Genomic DNA, 24,759 nt, shown 5'->3' with positions numbered 1-24,759 from the left:
TGTCATCAACTCATTTATGTGCATTCTCATTCCCTACAAGTCTGAATGCATACAAAATGTGAATAATTAATTTCAGTAACTACTTTGAACGCAGTCCAGCTAAGCTGATCATGGGATACAATTCAGACTGATGAAATTCACTGAACAAGGTCCCCTTTTTTGAATTCCTTTTACTGGAGTCGATGACAAAGGGTGTGATGTAAGTGACGTGATGATCAGGTGTTCTTTCCAAATAATTAATTCTGTAGCATTTTAAAATAATTATTATCAAAGAATCATTTTGCAGTGTTAATAAATATGTTTTGTTTGAAATTCTGTTGCTACTAAACATCTGGCATTTGCTGCAATAACACAATAATGCACCTGTACCTTCATATGCTGTAGCTTAGACGAGCATTTGTTGATTATAAATGCAGGTACGTTCAGGGATAACATAAAACCCTTTGTTTTGAAATGAATCTTGGAAAAAAAGACTAAGTTAAAGTTTTCGTGTTTTATAGCACCTGACTGTGACAAGGGAATATGACTCAGACTCTCTGAGACGGTACAGCTGGGCTGCAGATACCCTTGACAATGTGAACCTTGTTTCCAGTCCTATTCATTCTGGGTAAGTGCCAAACTGCTGTGCAGGAGGAAAACTTGTGTGTTTACAGCATTGGTCTGTTTAAGCTTGTTAGGTTACTGCTCAGTGCAATGCAGTAATGTATATAAAGTAGCTGATGGAGTGTTAAAGTTTTACACCAGGACTCTACGTTTGCCATGTGATATGTTCAATCAGATTCAGAGAAGTAGAAGGATGATATGACTGGGCTGGCCATCATAAGCCATAGGACAAAGTCAGGCACTGAAGTGATAACTGCACAAGTTTGGAGAGGCAGCAAGGGATATTTTCATGTTTTGTATCAATAAGCATATCTTTGTGTGTAAAACTGAATAGCAACTAATTATGTGTGATAAACATTAATTATCAGGCACCTGATGGGTTTTGTTTGCTTTTACTGCAGTCCTTCTTTTCTTTTGTGCCTCACCCTGTGAAATCGTTCATTTCCTCCTGCTCAGTGCAGTTTCTTTTGCTTTCTTCTTATTTGCTTCATGAGAGTAGTTCAAATGACAATAATCATAACAATATTAATCAGAATAATGACAATAATGTCTTTCTTTACTTTGCCTTTCTACATTGTTTCATTTTATTTTGCAGCTTTTCCTCTCCACTTCCCCAGTATGACTCAAGGTGATAATTCTGTCCTGTTACCAAGCTGTTTCTTTTTCCTGTCTGAGTGTTTGTTTCATCTGTTTGGTCTTTCACGTAGAGTAAATGCCCATTGTAGCAGTACTTGCAAATCCCCTGAGAAGGATGCGCTTTGTTAAGAAGGTGTATCCTAACGGGCTTAAAAGTTTAATATAAGATATAAGGAAACAACAGCATGTCCTATTTAGGTTAACACACCTGCTTGAAATCTCCTACACCTTTGTACAATATCCATGTATTAACCCCTCAGATATGCAAAATGCAATGATGAAAGTGACTGCTTTGTACAGTCAATTTTGACTGAATATTTGGTCAGAGTTATTTCTGTGATAATTAATATTTATTTTTTTTACCTATGAAGTACAGTAGTTTTCTCAGCCCTAGTTAAAAAGCACTCTATATGGTTAATTACTAGGAAGAAATAGTTTTAAACCTTGACATTTATGAATTAGTCATAATTAATCAATATTAACTAAAAAATAAAAAAGTTAAGATGTAAGTTTAAATCATTGAAGGAGTATAAGAAATGTGCCCACTTTTTTGTAAGAAGAAAATGTAAAACATCAATATTTGGTGTTTCTACACCCAAATCAATTACAGGTGAGAAATTCAAAACGCCATCTAAACTTGCATCTGTTGCATCCTAAACTTCTATTTATAAATGTCTTGCTACTTGCAAGGCCCTTATTTAGAATTACTCTGTTATTATAAAGCATAATGTGTTTAACCACATGATAATTTAATCATGATAACATGATAACTGTTATTATGTTATGAACAGTTTTATGATGTACTTATGTAATTTACGTATGTCCCAGGATCTAAATATATACAAGGAAGAGTTTCAGTCAGAAACATCTGGATGAAGTCTCATATTTATATAGAGTAAAATCCATTACTGACCAGTTAATTTTAATTCACTCTTCAGAGCTACAGTACATATCTTGAGTGCTTAACCTTGGCAGCGTTCCTTAGAAATTCTTTCCAATTGTGTTAAACCACATCGCTCCCCATTAAATTTCTCCTGTTGGTGTGATTTCAAGCCTTTCGAACATAGCAGACAGAGGTAAATTTGCAACAGACTTACCATTTTAAAATGATGGAGTGAGAGGTGGGTTCACTGCCAGGGCTGAAAACTCAAAAGCACCATTTCTCTCTCTTTCTTTCTCTCTTCTCTTTTTTTTTCCTTTGGAAATAAAGAGGCTGAACGTACGTTTCGGCTGTAGAATCCCGACACGGGACACTGGCTCTGTGGTTTAGTGAAATAACTGGACGTTTCCCTACACCGCTTGTTTGCCCCTCCAGGTTTCTGGTCAGTTTCATGGTTGACGCTCGCGGCGGATCCATGCGAGGCAGCCGCCACAACGGCATGCGGATCATTATCCCGCCGCGGAAGTGCACTGCACCCACGCGCATCACCTGCCGCCTGGTGAAGAGGCACAAGCTCGCTAGCCCCCCGCCCATGGTCGAGGGAGAGGGACTCGCCAGCCGGCTGGTGGAAGTCGGCCCCGCGGGAGCCCAGTTTCTGGGGTGAGTCGGGTTGGGCTGATTTATTCTTTTTTATTTTTTTTATTTTTCTGGCTTTCTGACCCATGCCATGGCCCGCCATCTTTTTTACCTCCTGCGGCTTCAAGAGTCAAAGAATGTTTTTTTTAAAAAGAAGGAGAGAGGAGAGAGGAGAGAGAAGTCCGCTGGACACCACTGTTCTGCCACGCAGGAACACCTAACGCTAGGCCGCAGGGCTCTGCACGAACCACACCAGTGTCCGGTTGCCAGGGCAGGAGGTCAGGAGGTGTTTTATACACTCCACATCGACACCCCCCTCCCACATTACCCTTCATTGCCGAACCAGTTATTCCATCTGTCAGGAAAAGAGGACTACAAAAAAAAAACAGCTAGAAAAGTGGACTGAAGGAAGCCAGGCAGCCAAACCACTGAGAAGTTAGCAATTTTTATTCCTGAAGCAGTGCCTAGATGGGAGTTACAGAACCCTGCGGGAATGACAGTTTGTTCTTTATCCCCCTCTTTGTTTCTCTTGTTGCTGCATGGATGTTATTCAGTAAACTGCACCTTCCCTCCAGCCCCCCCCCTCTTAATGAGGGAGAGAGCATGGTTAGCCGAATCCTGCAGCTCGGGCCCCGAGGAACAAAATTTATTGGGTAGGAGAATGTTTAGAAAAGACGCAAACTGTCCGGGCAAATTATTACTACTTTTCTTTTTTGTAATTGGTTTTTTTTTTTTGGTCACTCCCATGTTTATTTATTTTTTTCTGTTTCTCTAAAGCTTTCAGTTGATTTTTCCGTCACTGAAAGATCATGGTGGCTTGACTTTTCAGAGCTGTGCTAACCCTTCTGCGCTTTGATAGGCATGATGCACTGCAAGCATACTGCTGTCATGACTGCTTTACTTTTTATACTTTTGTAAACCTGATCTCCCACAGCTGCATCAAATACATTTAAGTCCTCAGTGGAAGGCTTTTAATTTCTCTGAGTTATGGAGAAGGTATCTGGTGACTTTAAAACTCTGAACCTCTTCACAGGTAAATTTTAAAGGGGTGTAGGAGGAGAAGGTGTGGGCAAATAGCAAGTTCTTTTAATGTACTTAATGTACTATAGTACAGACAAAATACTACAATTTAATGTTTAAAATATGTAGCTTTTCAGGGTAAAAATATTTAGTGTTTTTTCTTTTAACAACCTGCAACATTCAGAAATCATTTGCAGCATTTCTGTTGCATGTAGTACCTCTTTAAGCATCCATTAAATCTGATATTCATTTGCAGTACTTACAAATTTAGGATAACATCCCTCTATGTGTTACGTAGCTGTCATTTTTATCTTTGGTACCTTCTCTGTATCAGTTTGTTTTACATTCAATGTCATGCACTAAATTGTAAAATCATTTTTTGTACTTAAATGTTGGTTTAGACAGTATAATTCTTGTTAACTACACAGATTGTGTCGTAAAGCAAAGCAGGGTTATGAGACCCAATAAAATTCAAATTATAAATGAATAAATCTTAATATTAAAAATTTTCAGAATCGTACAAATGTAAAAAAGTAATATAGAATATATTAATCAAATAAGAATGTAAATTAGAATATATCAGAATCAGAATATAAATAATATATATCAAATATAGTGTTATATTTATATTCTAACAGGATTCTTGAAAATGCTCAGCAAAAAGTTAAAATAAATTAAATGATTTGCAATCCCGCCTGACTCCACAAGTTAAACATTTTTTTACTGGCTTTGTTGTCATTACTTTAAGGATTTTAATGTCATGTGATTTGGACTCGTGACAGCAAATGTCATTTACCTGTAATAAAGTTGCAGTCTGCATAGTTAAACAAGAATACTGTCTTAGCATATTTGTTAAGAAGCTGCAGAGTCCACACTAATTGGTTTTCAGCTGTCTTTCTAGTAATCTGCTTTTTAAATCTGCCTCAATATATCAGGCTTTTATGTAACTGTACTGTAATTTTCACAGACATTAAGCGCAAGGGTTTGCTCGAAGGTTGGAGGATCAACAAAAAGACCACATATAGACATTTCAGTTTGAAAAATTAAAGATGCCATCAGACACACACCTTGCTCACGGCTCACCACCCAGTGTCAGAGAGTGACCAGTTTTAACAGCAAACCTTTTGTCTATCAAGCACCCTGGTTTAACAAATAACACAGCATTGTGACATAAAAATGAAAAAAAGACAAAGAAATGGAAAGTTTAGCTGGGTGATAGTTAAGTAAAATTAATTCTGTTCTGCAAAAGGTTGATTTTATTTCTAAAGATGCTTGTTTGTCAGATATGGGAAGTGGTAATGTGGCATTTGAGATGTGCTGCATTATCCTTGGGTAAACATAGCAACACCTTAATACAATCATGTAAACTCACTGACTTTTCTTCTTCAGCTTTTTCTTCACAGATACGATTTGGTATAAAAACCCTTGCTACTAGTCCAAATTATTGTTCTTTTGTTCCTCAATATTAAAAAGGATTATGCAGCTTTTCTGATGCTTTGATCTGGTGTCAAGTGAAATTGCATTCACTTTTTTATTTTTTTAATGGACCGTTTTGTGAACTGCTACCCGCTGTGAAATAATGAGTGCAACTTATAGACTGCAAGTCGATCAGAGTGTTGAGTTTTGCACCATTGTTCATCTTTTCTTCCTCTTTGGGAATAATACATGCCAGCATCGAGGAGTAACTGATGACGTATCCCACTCCAAAACTGGAGAGGGAAGAGAAACATGCCGCTACTTGGTCATGCTTTGGAGTGCCATTGTTAAATGCGTGTATTTTTTCCAGCCCTGTGATAGTGGAAATTCCCCATTTTGGATCAATGAGAGGGAAAGAGAGAGAACTTATAATTCTGAGGAGCGAAAACGGAGAAACGTGGAAGGAACACCAGTACGACTGCAAATCGGAAGACCTTAATGAAATTCTAAATGGAATGGATGAAGGTAGGTGTCCAATATCAAAGTACTTTGGGACTGAGATATTTTTATGTGGGAGTTGTAAATAGCAATAAGTGTCAGGATGAATTACAAAACCAGATGGCAAAGTGACTTATTTACTCATAAGAGACAGGGTATAGCCGTGTTGCGGAAGCACCTTATTAGTGCTCTGAATTTCATAAATAGCTGAGACCCCTGTTTCATCTTCTTCTAATTCAGCCTCTGAACCAAAATGGAGATTTAATAAACTCGGCCAAATGTAGAACTATTTAAAACATGCCATGCTGTTAGCAAATTAATTCCAGAATAATTTGATTATAAATTTGTTTGCAATTTTTCACGCTTTCCTCAATGTTTAACTTCTGGAATGTGCCGTCTGACATTGGCATCTGCGGTCAGCACACGTTTTGGGTAAAAACTGTTTGCTTCTACAGAACTGGACAGTGCCGAAGACCTGGAGAAGAAACGTATTTGCCGGATTATTACTAAGGATTTTCCCCAGTACTTTGCTGTGGTGTCCCGGATTAAGCAAGAGAGCAATCAGATGGGTCCAGAAGGGGGTGTCCTGTCAAGCATGACAGTGCCGCTTGTCCAGGCCTCCTTCCCGGAGGGAGCGCTGACCAAGAGGATCAGAGTGGGCCTGCAGGTAGGGAGCACACTGGGGCCCTCAGTGTCAGGATGGTGATTGACCAGGCCAAACGAATAAGCATCAGGCTGCACATTCCCTTGTGTTTGATCCAAAATGATTTTGCATACACAGAAAAGGGTCATTTCTGGAAAGTGTTCCAGCTTTACTTCCATTTTAGAGGAGGTACCTGCACTTTACATTCAGCTGTAACTTGAAATTCCTGAAATTACAGTTTAATTTAGCGTTAACCGATTGAGTGCTTTAGGATCTGTCTGATGCCTAAAAGTGGTCTGGACAATCACTGTTTTTACCTCCCCTTGCTGTTTAGTATGTGTCACTGAACAATGTGGGGTAACTATACAAGGAGATTCTTGAAAATGGATAGGCATAGGTGAAATCCTTTTTTTCCCAAAAAACAAGTTTCTCGTAGATGCAACAAAGCTAGGACTATTGTATTGAGGGGATAGTAAACAAAAACAGTTTTTAATTAATTTTATCAACCAAATTGAAGGTTTGAAATTTTATTTGTTTTGGATTTTATTCCATTGACTAAGTGAGAACATGAATTAGAATTAATTCATGAAGTAAAAGTAAAAAATAAACTCTGAATTTGGGAATTCTGAAGTAAGAATATTGTGCCAGCTGCCAGAACTAACAACCATATCATTTTACAGGCTCAGCCAGTTCCAGATGAAATTGTGAAAAAGATTCTTGGCAATAAGGCCACGTTCAGTCCAATTGTGACCGTCGAACCCAGGAGGAGAAAATTTCATAAACCCATCACCATGACGATTCCTGTACCGCCGCCATCTGGAGAAGGCGTTACCAATGGATACAAAGGAGACACTACCCCAAGTCTGCGACTGTTGTGCAGCATAACAGGCAGGTTTAGCAAAAAAAAGAAAGAAAAATAACAATGTATATTTATAGTGTTTGATGTCAGAAATTCCATTAGGCAGACAAAGCAGGACAGATTGAAGTCAGTCTGATAGATCACAAGAAATTCTTGGTCATTTCTGGTATTATGTCCATAATAGGGCCCATATTAAATTTAAAACATAACCCAGCCAAGTAGTTTCCAAACTTGGTGTTTATGTTGGCAGCTTTCCAAGTAACGTAAGAAGTTTCTGGCACACAGGAAGGTGCTCTCTAGTGACAATCCTGGAATTTAGGATTTGCTTGTGGAAGTTTTGCCTTAATGTGTGCCTAGGTCAGCATACTAAGTAATGTTTATTACAAAAAAGCAGGGCTAAGATGACTCAAAACAAAACATTTTTACCTCAACTGGCAAAATTAATTTATTTTAATGTTGTCCTATGACCTAGTAATTAGGGAAGTATTAGGGAAGGTTCAAAGTTTTCTTCAAGCAGAGAATTTGAGTTTTTTTGCTGTATCGTCAAGCTATTTTGTTGTGCACAGGAGGCACATCACCTGCACAATGGGAGGACATTACAGGAACTACCCCACTGACGTTTGTGAGTGACTGCGTTTCATTTACAACAAATGTATCTGCCAGGTAAGGCTTCTTTAGAGAAATATTCTCCCAAAAGCTTTCAAACATGTCTACAAGACAAGACCTTAAAAACTCAACTTATTTCATATGTAAAAAATGTTGGTGTGCTCTAAAAAGGTTAGATGTGACTCAGTTGAAATCATGTGCTCGGTTTGGCGTTTCGAATTTGGAAATCTCCTGTTTTAAATTAGATTATCTTTTGTCATATGCTTTGGCTCTTAAAGCCTCTGCACATGCCAGGCACCTCTGAAATTATTTAGTATTTCAATCATTTGGTTGCTTGGCTACATCATGCTGTATTTCATATACAGAGCTCTGAATCATTCTGTGAAATGCAACTGGAACAGAAGAACATAAAGGTTACAAACAAGAGGAGGCCATTTGGCCCATAGAGCTCATTTGGTAGTTAGTAGCTAATTGGTCCAAGGATCTCATCTAGCAGTGAAAGAAGCCAGGGTATCTGCGTCAACAGCATGGATGAACAGCATGTTTCAGACTCCAGTAGCCTTTGGTGTAAAGAAATGCTTTTAATTCTTGGTTTTAATTGCACTTACACATATTTTCCCCCCTTTTTCTTTTAGGTTTTGGCTTGCAGACTGCCATCAGATCCCAGAAACTGTTGGCTTAGCTTCCCAGCTCTACAGGGAGCTTATCTGTGTTCCATACATGGCGAAATTTGTGGTCTTTGCCAAAATGAATGACCCAGTGGAGGCCCGACTGCGATGCTTTTGTATGACAGATGACAAAGTAGACAAGACTCTGGAGCAGCAGGAGAATTTTGAAGAAGTTGCCAGGAGCAAGGATATAGAGGTTTGTTTGGATCTTCGAAAGAAATTATTCTTTAGGTTTTGCATTTTATGCTCGAATTGCCATGCTTAAAAGGAAGATGTTTAGAATTTGAAATATATGAAATATTGAGACTTATTCTGCACTCTTGTTCCTAAATATTGTTTTTTAGGGTGAATTCACTGAAATGACATAAATTAATAAACCATGTATAAAATAGTATTTTTAACATATCTAGCATATCTTCACTGCAGGAACAGCTTTTTAGAAAGTAGTTTGTAAATGTTATGATTTGAACAGTCATCGTTAGATTTTTATCCTGTCTCAGCCAGACTATTGACAGCCCTAGTTATCTTACCCAGAGGCCGGTGTGATTTATGGAACAATGAACCTCGAAGATCACTTATCTTTCTTTTCTAGGTTGAACAGACAGAACACAACATTTTTCTTTTCTTTTTTTTACATTAATGAATAATCAAGGCCTGATTTTTTTGCAGGTTTTGGAAGGGAAGCCCATCTATGTGGATTGCTATGGTAACTTGGTTTCTCTGACAAAAGCGGGGCAACAGCTGATTTTTAATTTTTATGCATTCAAAGAAAACAGACTTCCCTTCTGTGTGAAGGTAATGTATAACATTCCTAAATTCTTAACATCACAAAAGTTGGCGGCGATGTCTGTGGCTGATACTGTGCAAGAAGCAGAATGATGCATTCAACTAGTTTAACAACTTATTACCTATTAGCTTACCAAATCGATTGACTTAACAGCTTCCTAAAATATGCCATATGCTCTGATTAACACCTCCTTTCAATCGCCTTTTATCCAAACACTTTTACCGCTAATAATCCTGATCCCTTTCATACTGAATTGGATCAGGCAGCTTAATTGGAAATCCTGAAACACAGTTCATGAGAGAAAAAAGCACAGATCTCTGTCAGTGAGGGTGAGATACGTTTAGCAGGAATAATCCTTTAAAAGGGCTCTCAGTAATAACTGATAAATGTTCTTAAACTGAACCATAGTGCTTATGTAATATACTGGATAATGTAGTTATATATGTTATATGTGTTTTTTAATTTCTGTCAGATTCATAACTGATAAAATCTTACAATGTTAGTTTGAATGTAGTTGTATAGCAGAAAGCAAACATTAGTTCCACATAGTCATGCATTTGCTTTTCTAGAGAATGTGTCTTGTTTTAACGCTTTTCTGCTTTCACAGGTTAGAGACAATAGTCAAGAGCCATGTGGGCGATTGTCGTTCCTCAAAGAGCCCAAAACTACTAAAGGACTTCCACAGACTGCAGTCTGCAACTTAAATATTACACTGCCTGCTCACAAAAAGGTACATTGTATTGTGTCGCATAGAAAACAATAAACTGACACCCTGAGTAGCAGATCCTCTGATTGTGACTTTTATCTGTTATGAGCCTCTTTGGTCCTTTGTTCTGGCTGTGTCTTAAACCTTTTCTTTCTGACTGGGACTTTTTTATTTATTACTCATGCTTGGCTGATGGTTCATAGGCTTTATGTGCTGTATAGATTGATTTTAATTTATGTGTTACTTTGCAATAAATGTTTTCCTTTTTTGCTGGCTTTGAGGTATAAGCTTACATTGTGTGCTTTCAGTCTCCCTTTTCATGTCCTGATATTTCTTTTCCCTACTGTCCATCGTATTATTCCCTGTTTCTGCAATGCATCTTGGGAACCAAAAGGAATTGGAGTCCGATCAAGATGAAGAGGTAATATATACACTCCATTGAAGGCATGAAGTGCGGTTTATCTCTTTGAAAATGTAATTCTTTTAGAAAAAGATGCATTCACTGAGCATCAGTACTGCCCATGGTGTAGACACAAATATCCCCAAAGGTAAAACCAGTTAATGAAGTTACTCATTGCCCCTGTTCATTGCATCATTAATGGCAGGCTATTCAAGGACAGCTCTAGTCCATTCACTCTCATGTTTTAAGGTGGCCCCGAGCTGACTTAAATCGGGGCCTCCTTTGTGATTGCTGCGCAGGGTTAGCAATTGCAGAGCCAGAGTTGCACTAATGTACTATATGTGACCTAAATTGTGAGCTGCCTTTCCTATCAAACCACAAGCAAGAATACTTAGATAACAAAACACTCCCAAAGTCACCAACAAGCAAAAATGGAAAAAAATGGAAAATAAACAGGAGCTGTGAAGTTCACCATGTGAAACAGCCATTTAATATTGTCAACACTAATAGCTATAATTTTAGTCATAGTTAATAATATCAGTGGTTAGCTTTTAAGTATAATAATGTGTCGTGTAATTTTGAACTAGTGTGACAGAAATGCTTCATGATATTTTGTTATAGACTACACTCTATCAAAAAGAATTACAGTTATAACTAACTTTCACTTACTGTGGTTGCAAAGTGCTTCCATTAAAACTAAAATAAAAGCTTTGCTGTTGTAATAGCCCATGTAAAGATTTTCCAGTATAGTCACTGGTATGTGTGTTCCATAATGAATTGGCGTGGTTGTTCTCAGTCATCAACAAGCTGGAATAAAATTATATTTAGAAAACCAGCAAAGCCTGTGCAGTTTCCTCATGTTTCCCTTATAATGGCACTTATAGAATCTGTGGCTTTGGTTTTCAACAGTATGGATACATCACCATATATATTAATGTATTTTTTATGGAATTGGTCCAGTAAATGGTGCAAGTGGAAAGTAAAATGTATCTTGTTTCATGTGTCTGGCAGTTGGATGCCAATATGAAGGAAAGCTTGATTGGTAAATGTGTATATTTATCAAATGAATATGTTTCAATGCAGATCTAGGAAATATATATTGTTTAGCATACAATAATGCTTATAAAAATCATTTGATGCTCCTATACATTGTTAGACAGTAGACTGCTATAACATAATCTAGATCAGTTAAGATATCTTTTATTAAGCACTGCTCAGAGACACCATAATTAAATTAATTTATTCACAGATGTGAATATGTTTGACAATAAAATTGTCATAAGATGGTTGTTGGTAATGAGTCTGAACCCTAAAATGTTAAAAAGCACTTTAAAAAAAAACATTCAATCTTGTTTGGCTTTGAAGACATTTTGTGGCCTGTGTTCATTTGTCTTAAGTCTTAAGGGGAAATTAGGAAATATAAATACTGAGAAACAGTTGTTAATGAAAGTGGTGAATAAACCACAGATAACTTCGAGCCCCAAAAGGGTTTGAATTGTAGTAGTACCACATTGCCTTGGAAAGGTATAAACCACCTACCAATAATATACAGTACTTTAAATTATAAATGATGTTCATACATTTTCTAAAATGAATATTTTGAAACTTGAAATCTGCGAAAAACTAAAATATATAAATTGCATAAGTATTCACCCCCCTGAGACTAGTAGAAGCACCTTTGGCAGCAGTCACAGCTACGAGTCTTCATGGATAAGCCAAAACCAACATTGCACACTAGGCTGGTGAAAGTTTTACCCATTCTTCCTTACAGACTTGCTAAAGCTCTGTGAAGTTAGTTGAGAAACAAAATGGCACATCATTGGGAGGGAGTAAATACTATGCAAGGCTCTGTTGTACCCACAATATTGCAAATTAACAAAATATCTGTGATCTATGCACATCTGTACAAGTGCTCTCACCACTTTCTTTTACATCATTTTATCATCCAATATCATCATGGTTATGTCACATGATTACATTCCCAAAAAGCACTTTGCTGAATTTTATACTGGCTTTTCAGTCTCAAGTATGATGCACTGTGCCTCCTTCATTTCCAAGGGTGAATGAGAGATCACAAAAAAACACTGATCAGAATGTAAGGTGGCTTAAAGATTGATCTGGGCCTCACTAATAAGTGTGAACGAGGCCAGAAAGACCCAGAGCAGATTATTACTACAATAACAAATCTTCCACTAATGAAGCCACTTCTAGATAAGACACCATGATGGTTTCTCCTTCACAGCCGATAGTGGTAATATTACTTTGATCTTAAACTTATAGAAAGTATAGAATAGAAGTATAGAATAAAAACAAAGGTATTGAGCACAGGGCTCAATTTATTACATGTATCTTAGCATCTATTAACACAGGTAAACCGAGGCAATAATTTTGAATACGGAAATCCATATTAAATGTATAGATATGGAACGACAGGTCTACGGAGTGACTCGACCAGTGAAGCAATTCATCCAAACACCGGTTGAGCTCTATGACTGTTGGTTCAAGCCTGGGTCATATTACTATCCGACAGAGACCAGGATTCCTTAGTACCAAGAGTCGGACGGGATTAGCTGTTCAGGTCTCTCTCGGCTCCCTGCAACATAGTGACACCTCTGGCTTCCCGGGCACTTGCCCAGCAAGCGGTGCTGTCATTGATTGTCAGATCTCTCCTCCAATCGGTGTTGAGCGTCCAGTGCAGGACTGAGTTGCCTGTGACGTGTTGAAAGCGGAGGGGCTCCAAAGTGGGCGGGCCGGAGCAGTCTGCCTACACTTCGTCTTCCTCTCCCGTGTGTGTGCTCACAGTATTCGTAGCCCCGAGCTGAGATGTGAAAAATACACTTGACAATTTGAAATGTAATGGGTGTAGAAAAAATAAATATTGGTGATTCCAGTTTGATATATAAGAATGTACATAACTACTGACACAGAACCTTTATAGGTATTTTATTTTGATTTTTTTTGCAGACTGAAAAACCAGAGCGCCGTCATACCTTTGCATCTCTAGCCCTACGTAAGCGCTACAGCTATCTGGCTGAGCCTGCAATGAGTGAGTGTGATATTTTCACTAACCTTTACTAATTTTTTTAAATAATTGCTTGAAATAAACTAAAGTTAATGTTTAAGATATCATATATATAAATATATATATATGTATGTTCTCTGCATAATTCTACCATACATAACCCGTAAGTCCACATGCCTGTTTCTGTCATGATATATTTTGCATGACTTATTGTGAATTTTAAGTTGCCGTGCTTGCCCACTTTGTTGAATATTGTTTTCCCTGTAAAAGTGTTTTTGTTATCCCATTTGTGAATAAGAAGGTTACACTGTACAATCCATATCTTATTTTACTTTGATTCAACAAATTCATATCAAATTAAGTCTAAATTCAAAGTAAAATTCCTTTTTAATTTTTGTTTTTCTTATTTTAGAAAGCTCCTTGCTCTTATTGGCTTTGTGATTGTGCAGCATTTTTTATTTTTGTAATAAAAATGCATGGAAGATTGCGAACTGACTTTCTTCCAGGTGCTTCACAGTTTGCACATCAAATGCCTGTCACAAAAGGGTACTCAGTCTTGCATGACATGCATAGTTATTATGGATTTAAAACCTAGTCTTTGAACCTGTGTTTTGCCATAATATATTTTGCTTTAAAACAGGTACAAGGGGGCTTGATAGTTTTTATTTCTTTTTTTTTTTTGGTCAGAACAACAAAATTAAAAACATTAAAGCAGACATTTAGACCAAACCGATAAAAATCACTTTAGAAAAACAAAATAGTGAGAGACCTGGGAATGTAGCACATCAAAAGTCAATAGAGTAGAGTTTTTGTTGTTCTGGGTTCTCTGTTTGTCTTGTCATTTTCTTTTCTGTTTGTCATTGTCTTGCGCATTGTGTAGCTGAGTGCTCTTTGTTGTGGTTTTTTTTCTTCCATATTTTGCATTGGATCATAAGGACCATAAGGGCCATCTCTTTGCACTCCATTTTATTTCACTACTCATTTTCCCATTTCAAAATCTCATGAATGTATTGTTCTTCCTTCTTTGATAATACAAGACTCACTGACCAAATTTTTTTTTCTCTGGTCTCTCTGTTTTTCAATCATTTTTGTTACTTTTATGTTGGATTTTAATTTTTTAATTATTTAAGAAACAGTTGAACGAAGTACAGCAAGAACTCTACCCGCTGGTTTCGCTTACAAACCTGTTTTTTCAACAAGATCTTACCAGGCGTGGTCGGCTGCTCCTATTACCGTCCCTGGACAAGGAAAATCTGGATTTGGTTCCTTATCCAGTTCTTCATCCAATACTCCATCTGCCTCGCCATTAAAGTCAGTGTGGTCTATTTCTTCTGCGTCTCCAATCAAGTCAACTTTGGGAGCTTCCACAACGTCATCAGTGAAGTCTGTTAGTGATGTAGCTTCTCCGATCAGGTCATTCAGAAGTATTTCCTCGCCAATAAAGACTGTAGTTCAGCAAACCCAATATCCACTTCAGGTCTCCACTACCTTACTGTCTTCACCAGGTAAAACTGCAGTGGCTCCTGACCCTACCACTGTGAAAGGACTTGCATCATCACTGTCTTCAAGGACTTCCCCTGTCACTACAGCAGGGTCTTTACTGGAAAGGTCTTCAATTACCATGACCCCCCCTGCATCTCCAAAGTCTACTGTTAACATGTACAGTTCAAGTTTGCCATTTAAGTCTGTTATACCCTCTTCTGCACCTGTTACATCTTCCCCAATAAAGGCCATACCTGCCCTTTCCTCTGTAAAATCAACAGCAGATGCTGCTGGGGCATCAAAAGGAAAGTTGGTTTCCTCTTTGTCTTCACCAGTTAAGTCTGCAGTTACCTCCACAGAAACAGCCCTGCTTAATGGCTCAGTTTCACCAATTAAATATCCTTCTTCTTCATCAACCATGCTAATCTCTGGAGGAACTCTGCAAGAAAAGTTACACACAACAACACATGCAGCAACAACCTGTGTCAATGCAGCTATTGAGGAGGTGGAAAAAGCCTTCAGTTCCTGTGCTTCAGTCTACGCACCACTGAAAACCATGTCCTCTCCGACAGCTATGGCTTATCAGTCAATGAGACCTCCTGCCACAAGTCCTATGTATGCCTCTTTGAGATCCCCATCCTCTGCAACAACATCTGTAACATCAGCCACAATTACTGTACCGGTGTATTCAGTTGTAAATGTCTTGCCAGAACCCCAATTAAAAAAACCTCCTGAGACCACAAAATCAGCAGCTGCACTCCTGTCGCCCATGAAGACCACATCCACAGAAGCACACACACAGACACAGTCTTCCTTTTCCAGGACTTTGTCACCAATCAAATCTTCCTTGTTCATTTCCCCAGCAGCCCTTAAAACAGCTACTGCATCCTCTTTATCCTCAAGTCAGGAGATTTTGAAAGATGTTGCAGAAATGAAAGAGGACTTAATAAGGATGACTGCCATTCTGCAGACAGATAACAGCACAGCTGGTAAAAGCTTCCAGTCGGACCCTCCAAAAGAACCCAAAATTGAAGATGAGGAACCTTTTAGAATAGTTGAAAAGGTCAAGGAGGATCTGGTTAAAGTGGGTGAAATCCTAAAGAAGGATACATTTAGCGAAAATAGAGAATCTTCTAGAGATAATTCACCTGAAGATGACTGGGTTGAGTTTTCAAAAGATGAAATAGAGGAAGCCCAGGAAAATTCAATGAAACGTCTTCTGAACTATGACACAGAGACTGTCCAAGCTAGAACAAAACCTGTTTCTGACAAAGATTTTAATTTAGCAAGGGTGGTTGATTACTTGACAAATGACATTGGTGCTAGCGCTCTTTCTAAAATGTCAGACATAAAGTATAGATATGATGAAGTGAAAAAAGAGGGGGAAGAAAAACAGAAACGTATTCTCAAACCTGCAATGGCGCTGCAAGAGCACAAGCTTAAAATGCCACCCTCGAACATGCGCTCTTCTGCTTCCGAGAAAGAATTATGCAAACTTGCAGATGCAGTATTTGGCACTGATGCTATATTAGAATCTCCAGATGATTTTTCGCAACATGACCAAGATAAGAGTCCTCTGTCAGACAGTGGCTTTGAAACAAGAAGCGAAAAGACGCCATCAGCCCCTCAAAGTGCAGAGAGCACTGGACCAAAACCATTATTTCATGATGTGCCCATCCCCCCTGTTATCACAGAAACACGAACCGAGGTCGTCCATGTTATAAGAAGCTATGAGCCCTCTTCAGACGAAACTCAGGAACCCAAATTAGAAGAAGTAGGGCCATCTATAACGCCCATATGTATGGAATCTGATCAAAAAACAAATGGATCTATCAAAGACAAGGTTAAGGCTTTTCAAATGAAAGTTAACTCAGAGGAAGAGAATCACAAGGCTGTTGTAAGCAAAGGCATGTGTGTCAAAGAAGAGACCCATATCACAACCACAACCCGTATGGTTTACCATAAACCCACCTGCAAAGAGACCACATCTGAAAGAATTGAGGAAACAATGTCTGTTCGTGACATAATGAAAGCATTCCAATCTGGTAGGGATCCTTCCAAAGAACTGGCTGGTTTATTTGAGCACAAAACCACCACTGATTCTATTAAAGGCAGTGAAACAATGCCAAGACCAGTTGAAAAAGACATAAAACCAAAACCCAAAGTAGAAAGAATAATTGAGGTTCATATTGAGAAAGGTAATAAGGCTGAACCAACTGAAGTTATCATCCGCGAGACAAAAAAGCACCCTGAGAAAGAAATGTACGTTTATCAGAAAGAGCATGTGCAGGGGGATCACAGTGTAAAGGAATTGCCAGACAGACTAGATGCAGATGATGAAGTGCCACAGGAAGAGGAGGAGCTTACTGCAGAAGAATCACTTCCTTCCTATTTGGAATCTTCCAGAGTAAATACTCCTGTCTCCCAGGAAGAAGATAGTCGTCCTAGTTCGGCACAGTTAATCTCTGACGATTCATATAAAACGTTAAAACTGTTAAGCCAACACTCTGTTGAATACCATGACGACGAGCTGTCAGAGCTAAGGGGAGAGTCCTACAGGTTTGCAGAAAAAATGCTGCTTTCTGAAAAGTTAGACATATCTCATTCTGACACAGAGGACTCTGTGACTGAGCACCCTCGTGTACTAGGCTCAGAGACACAAGGTGCAGAGCGATATTACAGAGAACCAATGTCCTCCGCCCCCAAGAAAGAATTTCTGTTGAAGTCTTCAAAGGACGCATCAGGGAACGGAGCAGGTAAAATTGCTGGCAGTGATGAGCACTATGACAAGCTAACAGTGTTGCACTATACTGCAGATCCTAGTAGCCCAAAGCATGCTGTGTGGATGCGTTTCACTGAAGACAGACTTGACAGGAATAGAGAAAAACTCATATACGAAGACAGAGTAGACCGGACTGTAAAAGAAGCAGAAGAGAAATTAAATGAGGTATCTCAGTTTTTCCGTGACAAAACAGAGAAATTGAACGATGAGCTTCAGTCTCCGGAGAAGAAGCCACACAGGAGGGAACCAAGGGAAACACGATCGGGGCCCAGCTCTACCAGCAGTAGTCCTGAAAAGGTGCAGTTTAAGGATGGAGCAAGTAGTGAGGAGTGGGGTAAGGCCAGGCTCAGAGAGCAGTCTGTGGGGAAATTATTTGGCAGCTCTAATGAAAGGAAATGTGCTAGCTTGCCAAACAGCCCTGAAAGACGAATGCTTTCACAACGTACAGATGACAAAGGTAAACAGGGAGACAGTGCTCCACAAAGTAAGACAGGTGAGGCTTCCCAAACCCTTCAGCTAAAACCGTCAAAAGTGAGTTCTGTAAGACTAAAGTTTGAATCAGAGCAGTTTCAGCAGGCGCAAAAGCAGGAAAAGGGTCCACAGTGGGGGCAGACCAAGCCCCCTGTGAAAAAACTGCAGGAAAGCAAGCTTCCTGTGTATCAGCTTTTTGCTGGGGCAAAGACTCCAAAATTGGCAGATAACACAGATGAAGGGGAAACTCCTTGGAGAGATGTAGATAGTGAGAGAGGCAAAGCTGCCCCTGCACCAGGCCCAGATACTATTAGGTCCCAGATTTCTTCAGTTGCTCAAAAGCAGTCATGTGACAGAGTACCAAGCAAAGCCGCGTCAGAATCAAAGCAATTGACGGGAATGAACGGCAAAGAACCCGAACCATGTGCCAACGGAGACAAGGAAAAAAAAATGTACCGCACTTGGGAAAGCAATGGAAATGCTAACCACACAGCACAGAGGGAAAAATTAACACACACACTTGTTCATGACTCGTTGAGAGACAGCGGTGATAGTGTTCATGGAGAAAATGACAAACAGAAAGTGGTTTCATACCAAGAAAAAGGACAACAGCCTTCCAAAAATGGAACCCCTGCTAAGGAGGTGGCAATGAGTTTCCCTTCAAAGAAAATTATTTACACGGAACTTGTTGTTCGTGAAGATAGTAATAACGTTGATAATGACACAAGGAACAGGACTTTAAAAAAAAAGATGGAGCCAAGTCCATCACAGATCCCAGTCAGAATGCCATCAAGTGTCTCAGGCAGTGACCAGTCAAAAACATCAAAGCCAGAGACATTAATTAAACCCACAGAAAGAAGTGGCTCACAAATACCTGCCTTAGCTAAAAACAGATTCCAAGCTAGTCCTGAAACGCATTCATATAGGGATGAGATGGAGTCTTCCACCAGCAGATCTCCTGATTCTTTAGAATGTAGTCCAATACAAGATGCTTTATCAAATGATTTTGGTGATCCTAGCCCAGTAGAGTATATGGAGAAAGTAGCACCTTTTGTAAAAGCAGAAAATTTCAAAGACATAAAAACTTTACCTGTTTATGTTAGCATTGTTCAAGTAGGCAAACAGTATGAAAAAGAGACTACAGGTGGTCAGGGAAGTTACAAAAAAATTGTTAGTCAGGAAAGCCGAACTGTGCAGGAAACAAGGGGTGCTTTTTATACAGTTAAACAGAAACAACCTCCATCTCCCCAAGGTAGTCCTGAAGATGACACATTGGAACAGGTATCCTTTATGGACAGCTCTGGCAAAAGCCCCCTGACACCTGAGACACCCAGTTCCGAGGAAGTGAGCTACGACCTCACCTCCAGAACTCCAGATTCTCTCTTTGCTTTTATACCAGGCAAACCCAGTCCCATACCTGAGGTGTCTGAAGAATCAGAGGAGGAGGATCAAGGCAAAGCCTTCAAGGAATCCCTGCCGGAAAGTAACAAGCCTTCTAATTCCGTGTCCACAAATGAAAACAAGGAATCTGGAAAAAGAACAAAAGATAAAAGAGTTGCTTACATTGAATTTCCCCCACCTCCTCCACTGGATTCAGAACAAGCAGAGGCTGAGAAGACAGAGTCTCGACCTTCCTCAGAAACGGAGGTGGAAATGATGGAAGTCAATCTCCAAGAGGAACATGATAAGCATCTGCTTGCTGAACCAGTTATTAGAGTTCAGCCCCCGTCTCCTCTGCCACCCGGAGCTGAAGACAGCGATTCAAGTGACGACGAATCCGTTTTCCAGCCCATTCCCTTCAAGAAGTACACCTTCAAAATTCCAGAGGACCAAGAGGAGCAGAAGTCAAAAGCTAGAAAGCAGGAAAGGAATGGAAACCACAAGGAGTCTGGGACTAATGGTGCTGGAAAGGGAGATGATTTTGAATTTGAACAAAATGGGAATGACCAATCCATTACTGACTGTTCCATTGCAACGACTGCAGAGTTTTCACACGACACCGATGCTACTGAAATTGATTCTCTGGATGGATATGACCTACAAGATGAGGACGATGGCTTGAGTGAGCAAGACCCAAAGCCGTATAGTCTATTGGCTGACAGTAAAAAAGATATATGGGCGGCTGAGGGTATGCTGAAGCCATGCGATCGCTCTTTTAGCCAAACTAAGCTTGAAGTCATTGAGGAAGAGGGAAAAATAACAAATGACGAAGGGAAAAAGGCGAAACCAGAAAGCGAATTTCCTGACAAAAAAATGGATGAAAAGAAAGATGGAAATGGACAAAACTACACCTTGGAAGGAAGACACCCTGATAGACAGGGATTTGCTGATACGTACTTTAGCTACAAATTAGAGGAGGAGTTTGCAACTCCATTTAAAACTGTTGCAACAAAAGGCTTGGACTTTGATCCATGGTCTAGCAAAGGAGGTGATGATGAAGTCTTTGACACTAGAATAAAAGATGAAGAGCCTAAGCCTTTTGGCTTAGCTGTAGAGGACAGGTCTCAAGCGACTACACCTGATACAACCCCTGCCAGAACCCCAACTGACGAAAGCACACCAACTAGTGAGCCTAATCCCTTCCCGTTTCATGAAGGGAAGATGTTTGAGATGACTCGCAGTGGTGCAATTGACATGAGCAAGCGGGATTTTGTTGAAGAAAGACTTCAGTTTTTTCAGATTGGTGAGCATACTTCTGAAGGGAAGTCAGGGGACAAAGGGGAAGGGGTTAAAAAGTCAGGTGTAGTTACATCAGAGCTAACGCCAGTAGAGAAAACAATAGAAATAAAAGTAGAGGCCCCCGCAGATACAAAAGCAGCTGAGTGTGACCTTACCCAGGCAAACGCTCACTGTATGGATGCATCATCTGGTGATGATGTAGCAGACACTTCCCCATGCAGCATAACTGCCTCCAAAGTTGATTGTAAACTACGCACCCCTATCAAAATGGGAATTGCTGCTTCCATTACTGTCAAAAAAGAATCTGGAGCTGTGGAAGTGACCGATTGTAAAGCTGAGACCTTAGATAGCCAGATTTTAGAAAACACAGACAAAGTAGCTCATACAGGAGCCAAGCCTCGCAGAAACACAGATATATGCAGGTCACCAGAAAGAATAGGTTATCCAAAAGATAACTTCAATAACAACAATAATCTGGATTCCTCAAACATCCAAACAGCCTACATCCAGTGCAACAGTATAGTGTTTAATTTACAGTCAGCCCCTGAGTCATCAGTTCAGAATGACAGCAAGACAGATGCACTATTCCATAGGGATTTAGATAAGCTAAATGTAAATAGCATGCAGGGTGAGCAAACTAGAGAGTCTTCTAAATCCTTGGAAAGTGAAACAAAACAACCAAAGTCAAGGCTGCCAATTAAGGCCTCAAAGCCAACACCACATATGCAAAGTACAGCCCAGAAAGCAGGAAAGCAGAAGCTGAAACACGTTTCTAAAATGGAGGCACGGAAAAGAGCAGACCCTAGTGCTACTTTGGAGCCCAGATCTAGAATTCCAATAAAAGGTATTAGTAAAAGTAATGTTAGTCCTCCTATTACCGTGCAGATAGTGACCCGGTCAGGCAAGGTTGAGAAAGAGAGGGTCAAGCAGATACCTTCCAGATTACCAGTTAAGGACAGAACAAGCAATAGCAGCCCCCCAGCCAGTAAAACAGGCAGAGATCATCTGAGCGAGGTCTGTAAACGCTCCATTGAATATTTTAAGAATATTAGTGGTGAGACTTTAAAGCTTGTGGACCGCCTCTCTGATGAAGAGAAAAAGATGCAGTCAGAACTGTCTGACGATGAAGACAGCACGTCAAGAAACGCCTCATTGTCAGAAGCCGCTCAAGTATGCCAGCCATCCATTACATCGAGGTCTGCTAGAGACTTGAAAACTGAGGCAGCGCCTTTAAAATCAAAGGTTGAAAAGGCCAACAGTGAGAGAAGGAGAAGTAGGCGGACTGATGGAAATGAAGGCAGTCAGGTTTCTGGGCCTCACGTGGCTCACATCGTGGAGATCAAGCCTAGTTTGTAAAATTTTACACTTGTTGATCTTAGTGCATGACCCGTTGTGATTGCTTGTGGCGTGACTTAACTGTAGCTGTCATTCTGTCATTGTCATCTGTGTGTACTGTCCTATCAGATTCTACAAAGTTGTCAGTTACTTCAGCATGCTAGAGTGACTGGTGCACTGAACAGCTGATTAGTCTCCTGTGGAGCGCTACTGAGTCTGTCTCTGTGCGGCTTAGAGAGAGTGCAGCTACGACTTGCATTAAGTTGTACCACAAACCACACAGCACTAGCAGAGCACACAGGTCGTCAGCATGTCTAGTTCCATTTACACTGTGAAACCACCTAGTTTTACATAAGGCTCCACAGATTTAAAACCTTAGACAACTCTATTGTTTTTTTCATTTTGTTTTGCTGTTTGTTTGTTTTTTTTTCTAAAAGGGTTTGCCTGTATAGATTCATAGGATACATAATCACAAATCTAACCCAAGCACCAGTGAGTACTTAACAAATAGCAGTCTGTATTAAAGTGTCTGTATTACCTTTTCTTGCCATTGCCTGGCAAAAGACTAAAATGTGATGTGCTTATACGGTGTATGTTAAGCATTCTGACATTTTAGTCTCTATACTATGCTATCTGGATAAATGGCATAAACATATTAGACATTCTTCTCTTGAGCCTTAGTGACAACAATGGCAAATTATTTACCTAGGTGTAGCCAAAACAAGTCTTTTGTTTTGATCTGTTTTTTATAAATCCGTGTCTTTGGCCAGAAAAGGTTACAGTCTCTTTTTATTCATCCACTACTAAGTCACAAAATGGAATCCTAATCTTCTGATTCTCCATCACAGGCCCGCAGAGTCCATGTGACAGAACTGACTTGAGAATGGCGATTGTAGCCGATCACCTGGGTCTGAGCTGGACTGGTAAGTTGGATGAAAACCACGAGGAACATCGCCATCTAAAGGATAGTTTTTAGATTGCATTCCTGCAGTTCTTGGCAAAAAAAACCCTACTAAACAGATTGAGCAATGTGCGTGTATATTTTAATTTAGTATGCAACTGTTTTGGAGTTTGCATGGGTTTTTCTTAATATTTTGATTTGTTTAGAATGTATTTTTCTAGGGAAGTGGCTTTTGCTACTCTTTCGTTATATGATGCTTTTCATTCTTTTCAAATCCTAATGTCAGTCTTAAACCTGAAACATGAACAAGGGATTGTATATATACTGTACATGCTGTATTGGTGCAATTAGAATAGCTTGTGCTGGAAAGAACAAGAACATGCCAGTGACAGGGGAGTGCCATCTGCAGTCTGTAAACTAGCCTGCACTGCAGCACTGCACACCCATAGCAGTGAGGGATTTCTAATCTATTTTTAATGTGTTGCAGAGCTGGCCAGAGAAATGAATTTCTCAGTGGATGAAATAAACCAGATTCGAGTGGAGAACCCTAACTCATTGACAACACAGAGTTTCATGTTATTAAAGAAATGGGTTAGCAGAGATGGTAAAAATGCTACAAGTAAGTGCTTCCCTTTCCTGTCCTTTCAGTAATCAATATTGTACAGCTAAGAGGTTTTACTGCATTAGTCTGATGTGTTTCAAAAGAACAGTGGGCAAAAACATTCTTCCTCCTGTTTACATACAGAAGCTCCTTCAGTACCTGGGTAAGGAAAGTCAAAAGAGGGTATTTAATATTCTAGCAGGTTTTGTGGCCTATTTATGACACGCTTAATTATATTTTGAAAGAAATCCAAAAGCCTTGGAGCTCTTACCTTATTGAATTCTTGGAAAATAATTATAAAATGTTTAAGCTTCATATCTTAACCAGTTATCCATCAGATTTTGCTGGGGTGGCTAAAACCATTTACTGCTCGTCAGAGGAGAATAGAGATGTTACCTCTGCAGTTCAATAAGTCCGGATCTGTTGTGCTCGGCTCAGGGGATGTTACCTGCCTGTCTCACTGCCCATCAAAGCAATATGAAGTCCAAATTTAAATGATTGACAGAGACTACATATCTGTTAGTGTGATGCTTGCTCTGTATTTAATGATTTCACATCTTTAATTTGTATTTTATCTCTGTGGTTTTTAAGTGGAATAGTGTTTGTATTACCTTGTAACAAAATATCTTTTCTGCTAAGGTGAACATGGTAATTTTTCAGAGTTCTCTGTCTATTCTCTGGCAATAGTTTTGTGAATGCTTTAGGCCTTGTTTCCAAATAATTTAACATCATCATACTGAATAGTAAAAATAAACTACAGTTTTCTCTTAGTGTGCAGCACTTGTATGATATTGTGCTGAACACATGTTCAGTTACATCAGAGACTTACTTGTGCCCTTTAAATCACCACAATGTACCATTCAATAATGTTTTACAAGTGGTGGAGGACTTCAGTCCCATAGGAAGAAATGAAAGGTTCCACAGTAGACAGATGGAAGCCATTCATTTCAGACTCAAATGAAAGTGTCAGTAAGGTATTAACATAATATGAGTGAATCAACATTGTGAGGTAACCAAATGGTTCATTATAGCTTAAATATTCTACAGGTGTCTAGCGACAGGACCAGATGTCCCATAGATCACAGGTGCCATATATGTTCTATCCATCTAGTTTCTAAGAGCTCTATC

The 24,759-nt window shown here is 39.4% G+C and overlaps 1 protein-coding gene across 50 annotated transcripts in view; it reads left to right on the top strand.

Annotated features, from left to right (window-relative positions):
- The window catches only part of ank3b (ankyrin 3b), a 203,423-nt gene that overhangs the window by 166,910 nt on the left and 11,754 nt on the right, over nucleotides 1–24,759 (top strand). For 22 of the 50 annotated variants that reach the window (XM_088634875.1, XM_088634885.1, XM_088634871.1 and 19 more), the window contains 15 exons: nucleotides 501–607; nucleotides 1,199–1,231; nucleotides 2,555–2,779; nucleotides 5,562–5,716; nucleotides 6,145–6,356; nucleotides 7,013–7,220; nucleotides 7,758–7,854; nucleotides 8,433–8,661; nucleotides 9,135–9,260; nucleotides 9,860–9,982; nucleotides 10,353–10,379; nucleotides 13,323–13,404; nucleotides 14,511–22,142; nucleotides 22,978–23,052; nucleotides 23,518–23,649. In XM_088634875.1, coding sequence (XP_088491001.1) covers nucleotides 501–607; nucleotides 1,199–1,231; nucleotides 2,555–2,779; nucleotides 5,562–5,716; nucleotides 6,145–6,356; nucleotides 7,013–7,220; nucleotides 7,758–7,854; nucleotides 8,433–8,661; nucleotides 9,135–9,260; nucleotides 9,860–9,982; nucleotides 10,353–10,379; nucleotides 13,323–13,404; nucleotides 14,511–22,142; nucleotides 22,978–23,052; nucleotides 23,518–23,649 — 9,463 coding nt within the window. The remainder of the gene's footprint in view (nucleotides 1–500; nucleotides 608–1,198; nucleotides 1,232–2,554; nucleotides 2,780–5,561; nucleotides 5,717–6,144; nucleotides 6,357–7,012; nucleotides 7,221–7,757; nucleotides 7,855–8,432; nucleotides 8,662–9,134; nucleotides 9,261–9,859; nucleotides 9,983–10,352; nucleotides 10,380–13,322; nucleotides 13,405–14,510; nucleotides 22,143–22,977; nucleotides 23,053–23,517; nucleotides 23,650–24,759) is intronic. The other 28 variants (XM_088634914.1, XM_088634905.1, XM_088634915.1 and 25 more) reach the window with 12 other exon arrangements.

Source organism: Lepisosteus platostomus, chromosome 6, assembly GCF_059453375.1.
Source record: "Lepisosteus platostomus isolate fLepPlt1 chromosome 6, fLepPlt1.hap1, whole genome shotgun sequence".
NCBI classification, from domain to species: domain Eukaryota; kingdom Metazoa; phylum Chordata; class Actinopteri; order Semionotiformes; family Lepisosteidae; genus Lepisosteus; species Lepisosteus platostomus.
This window is presented reverse-complemented; position numbering and strand designations above follow the sequence as displayed.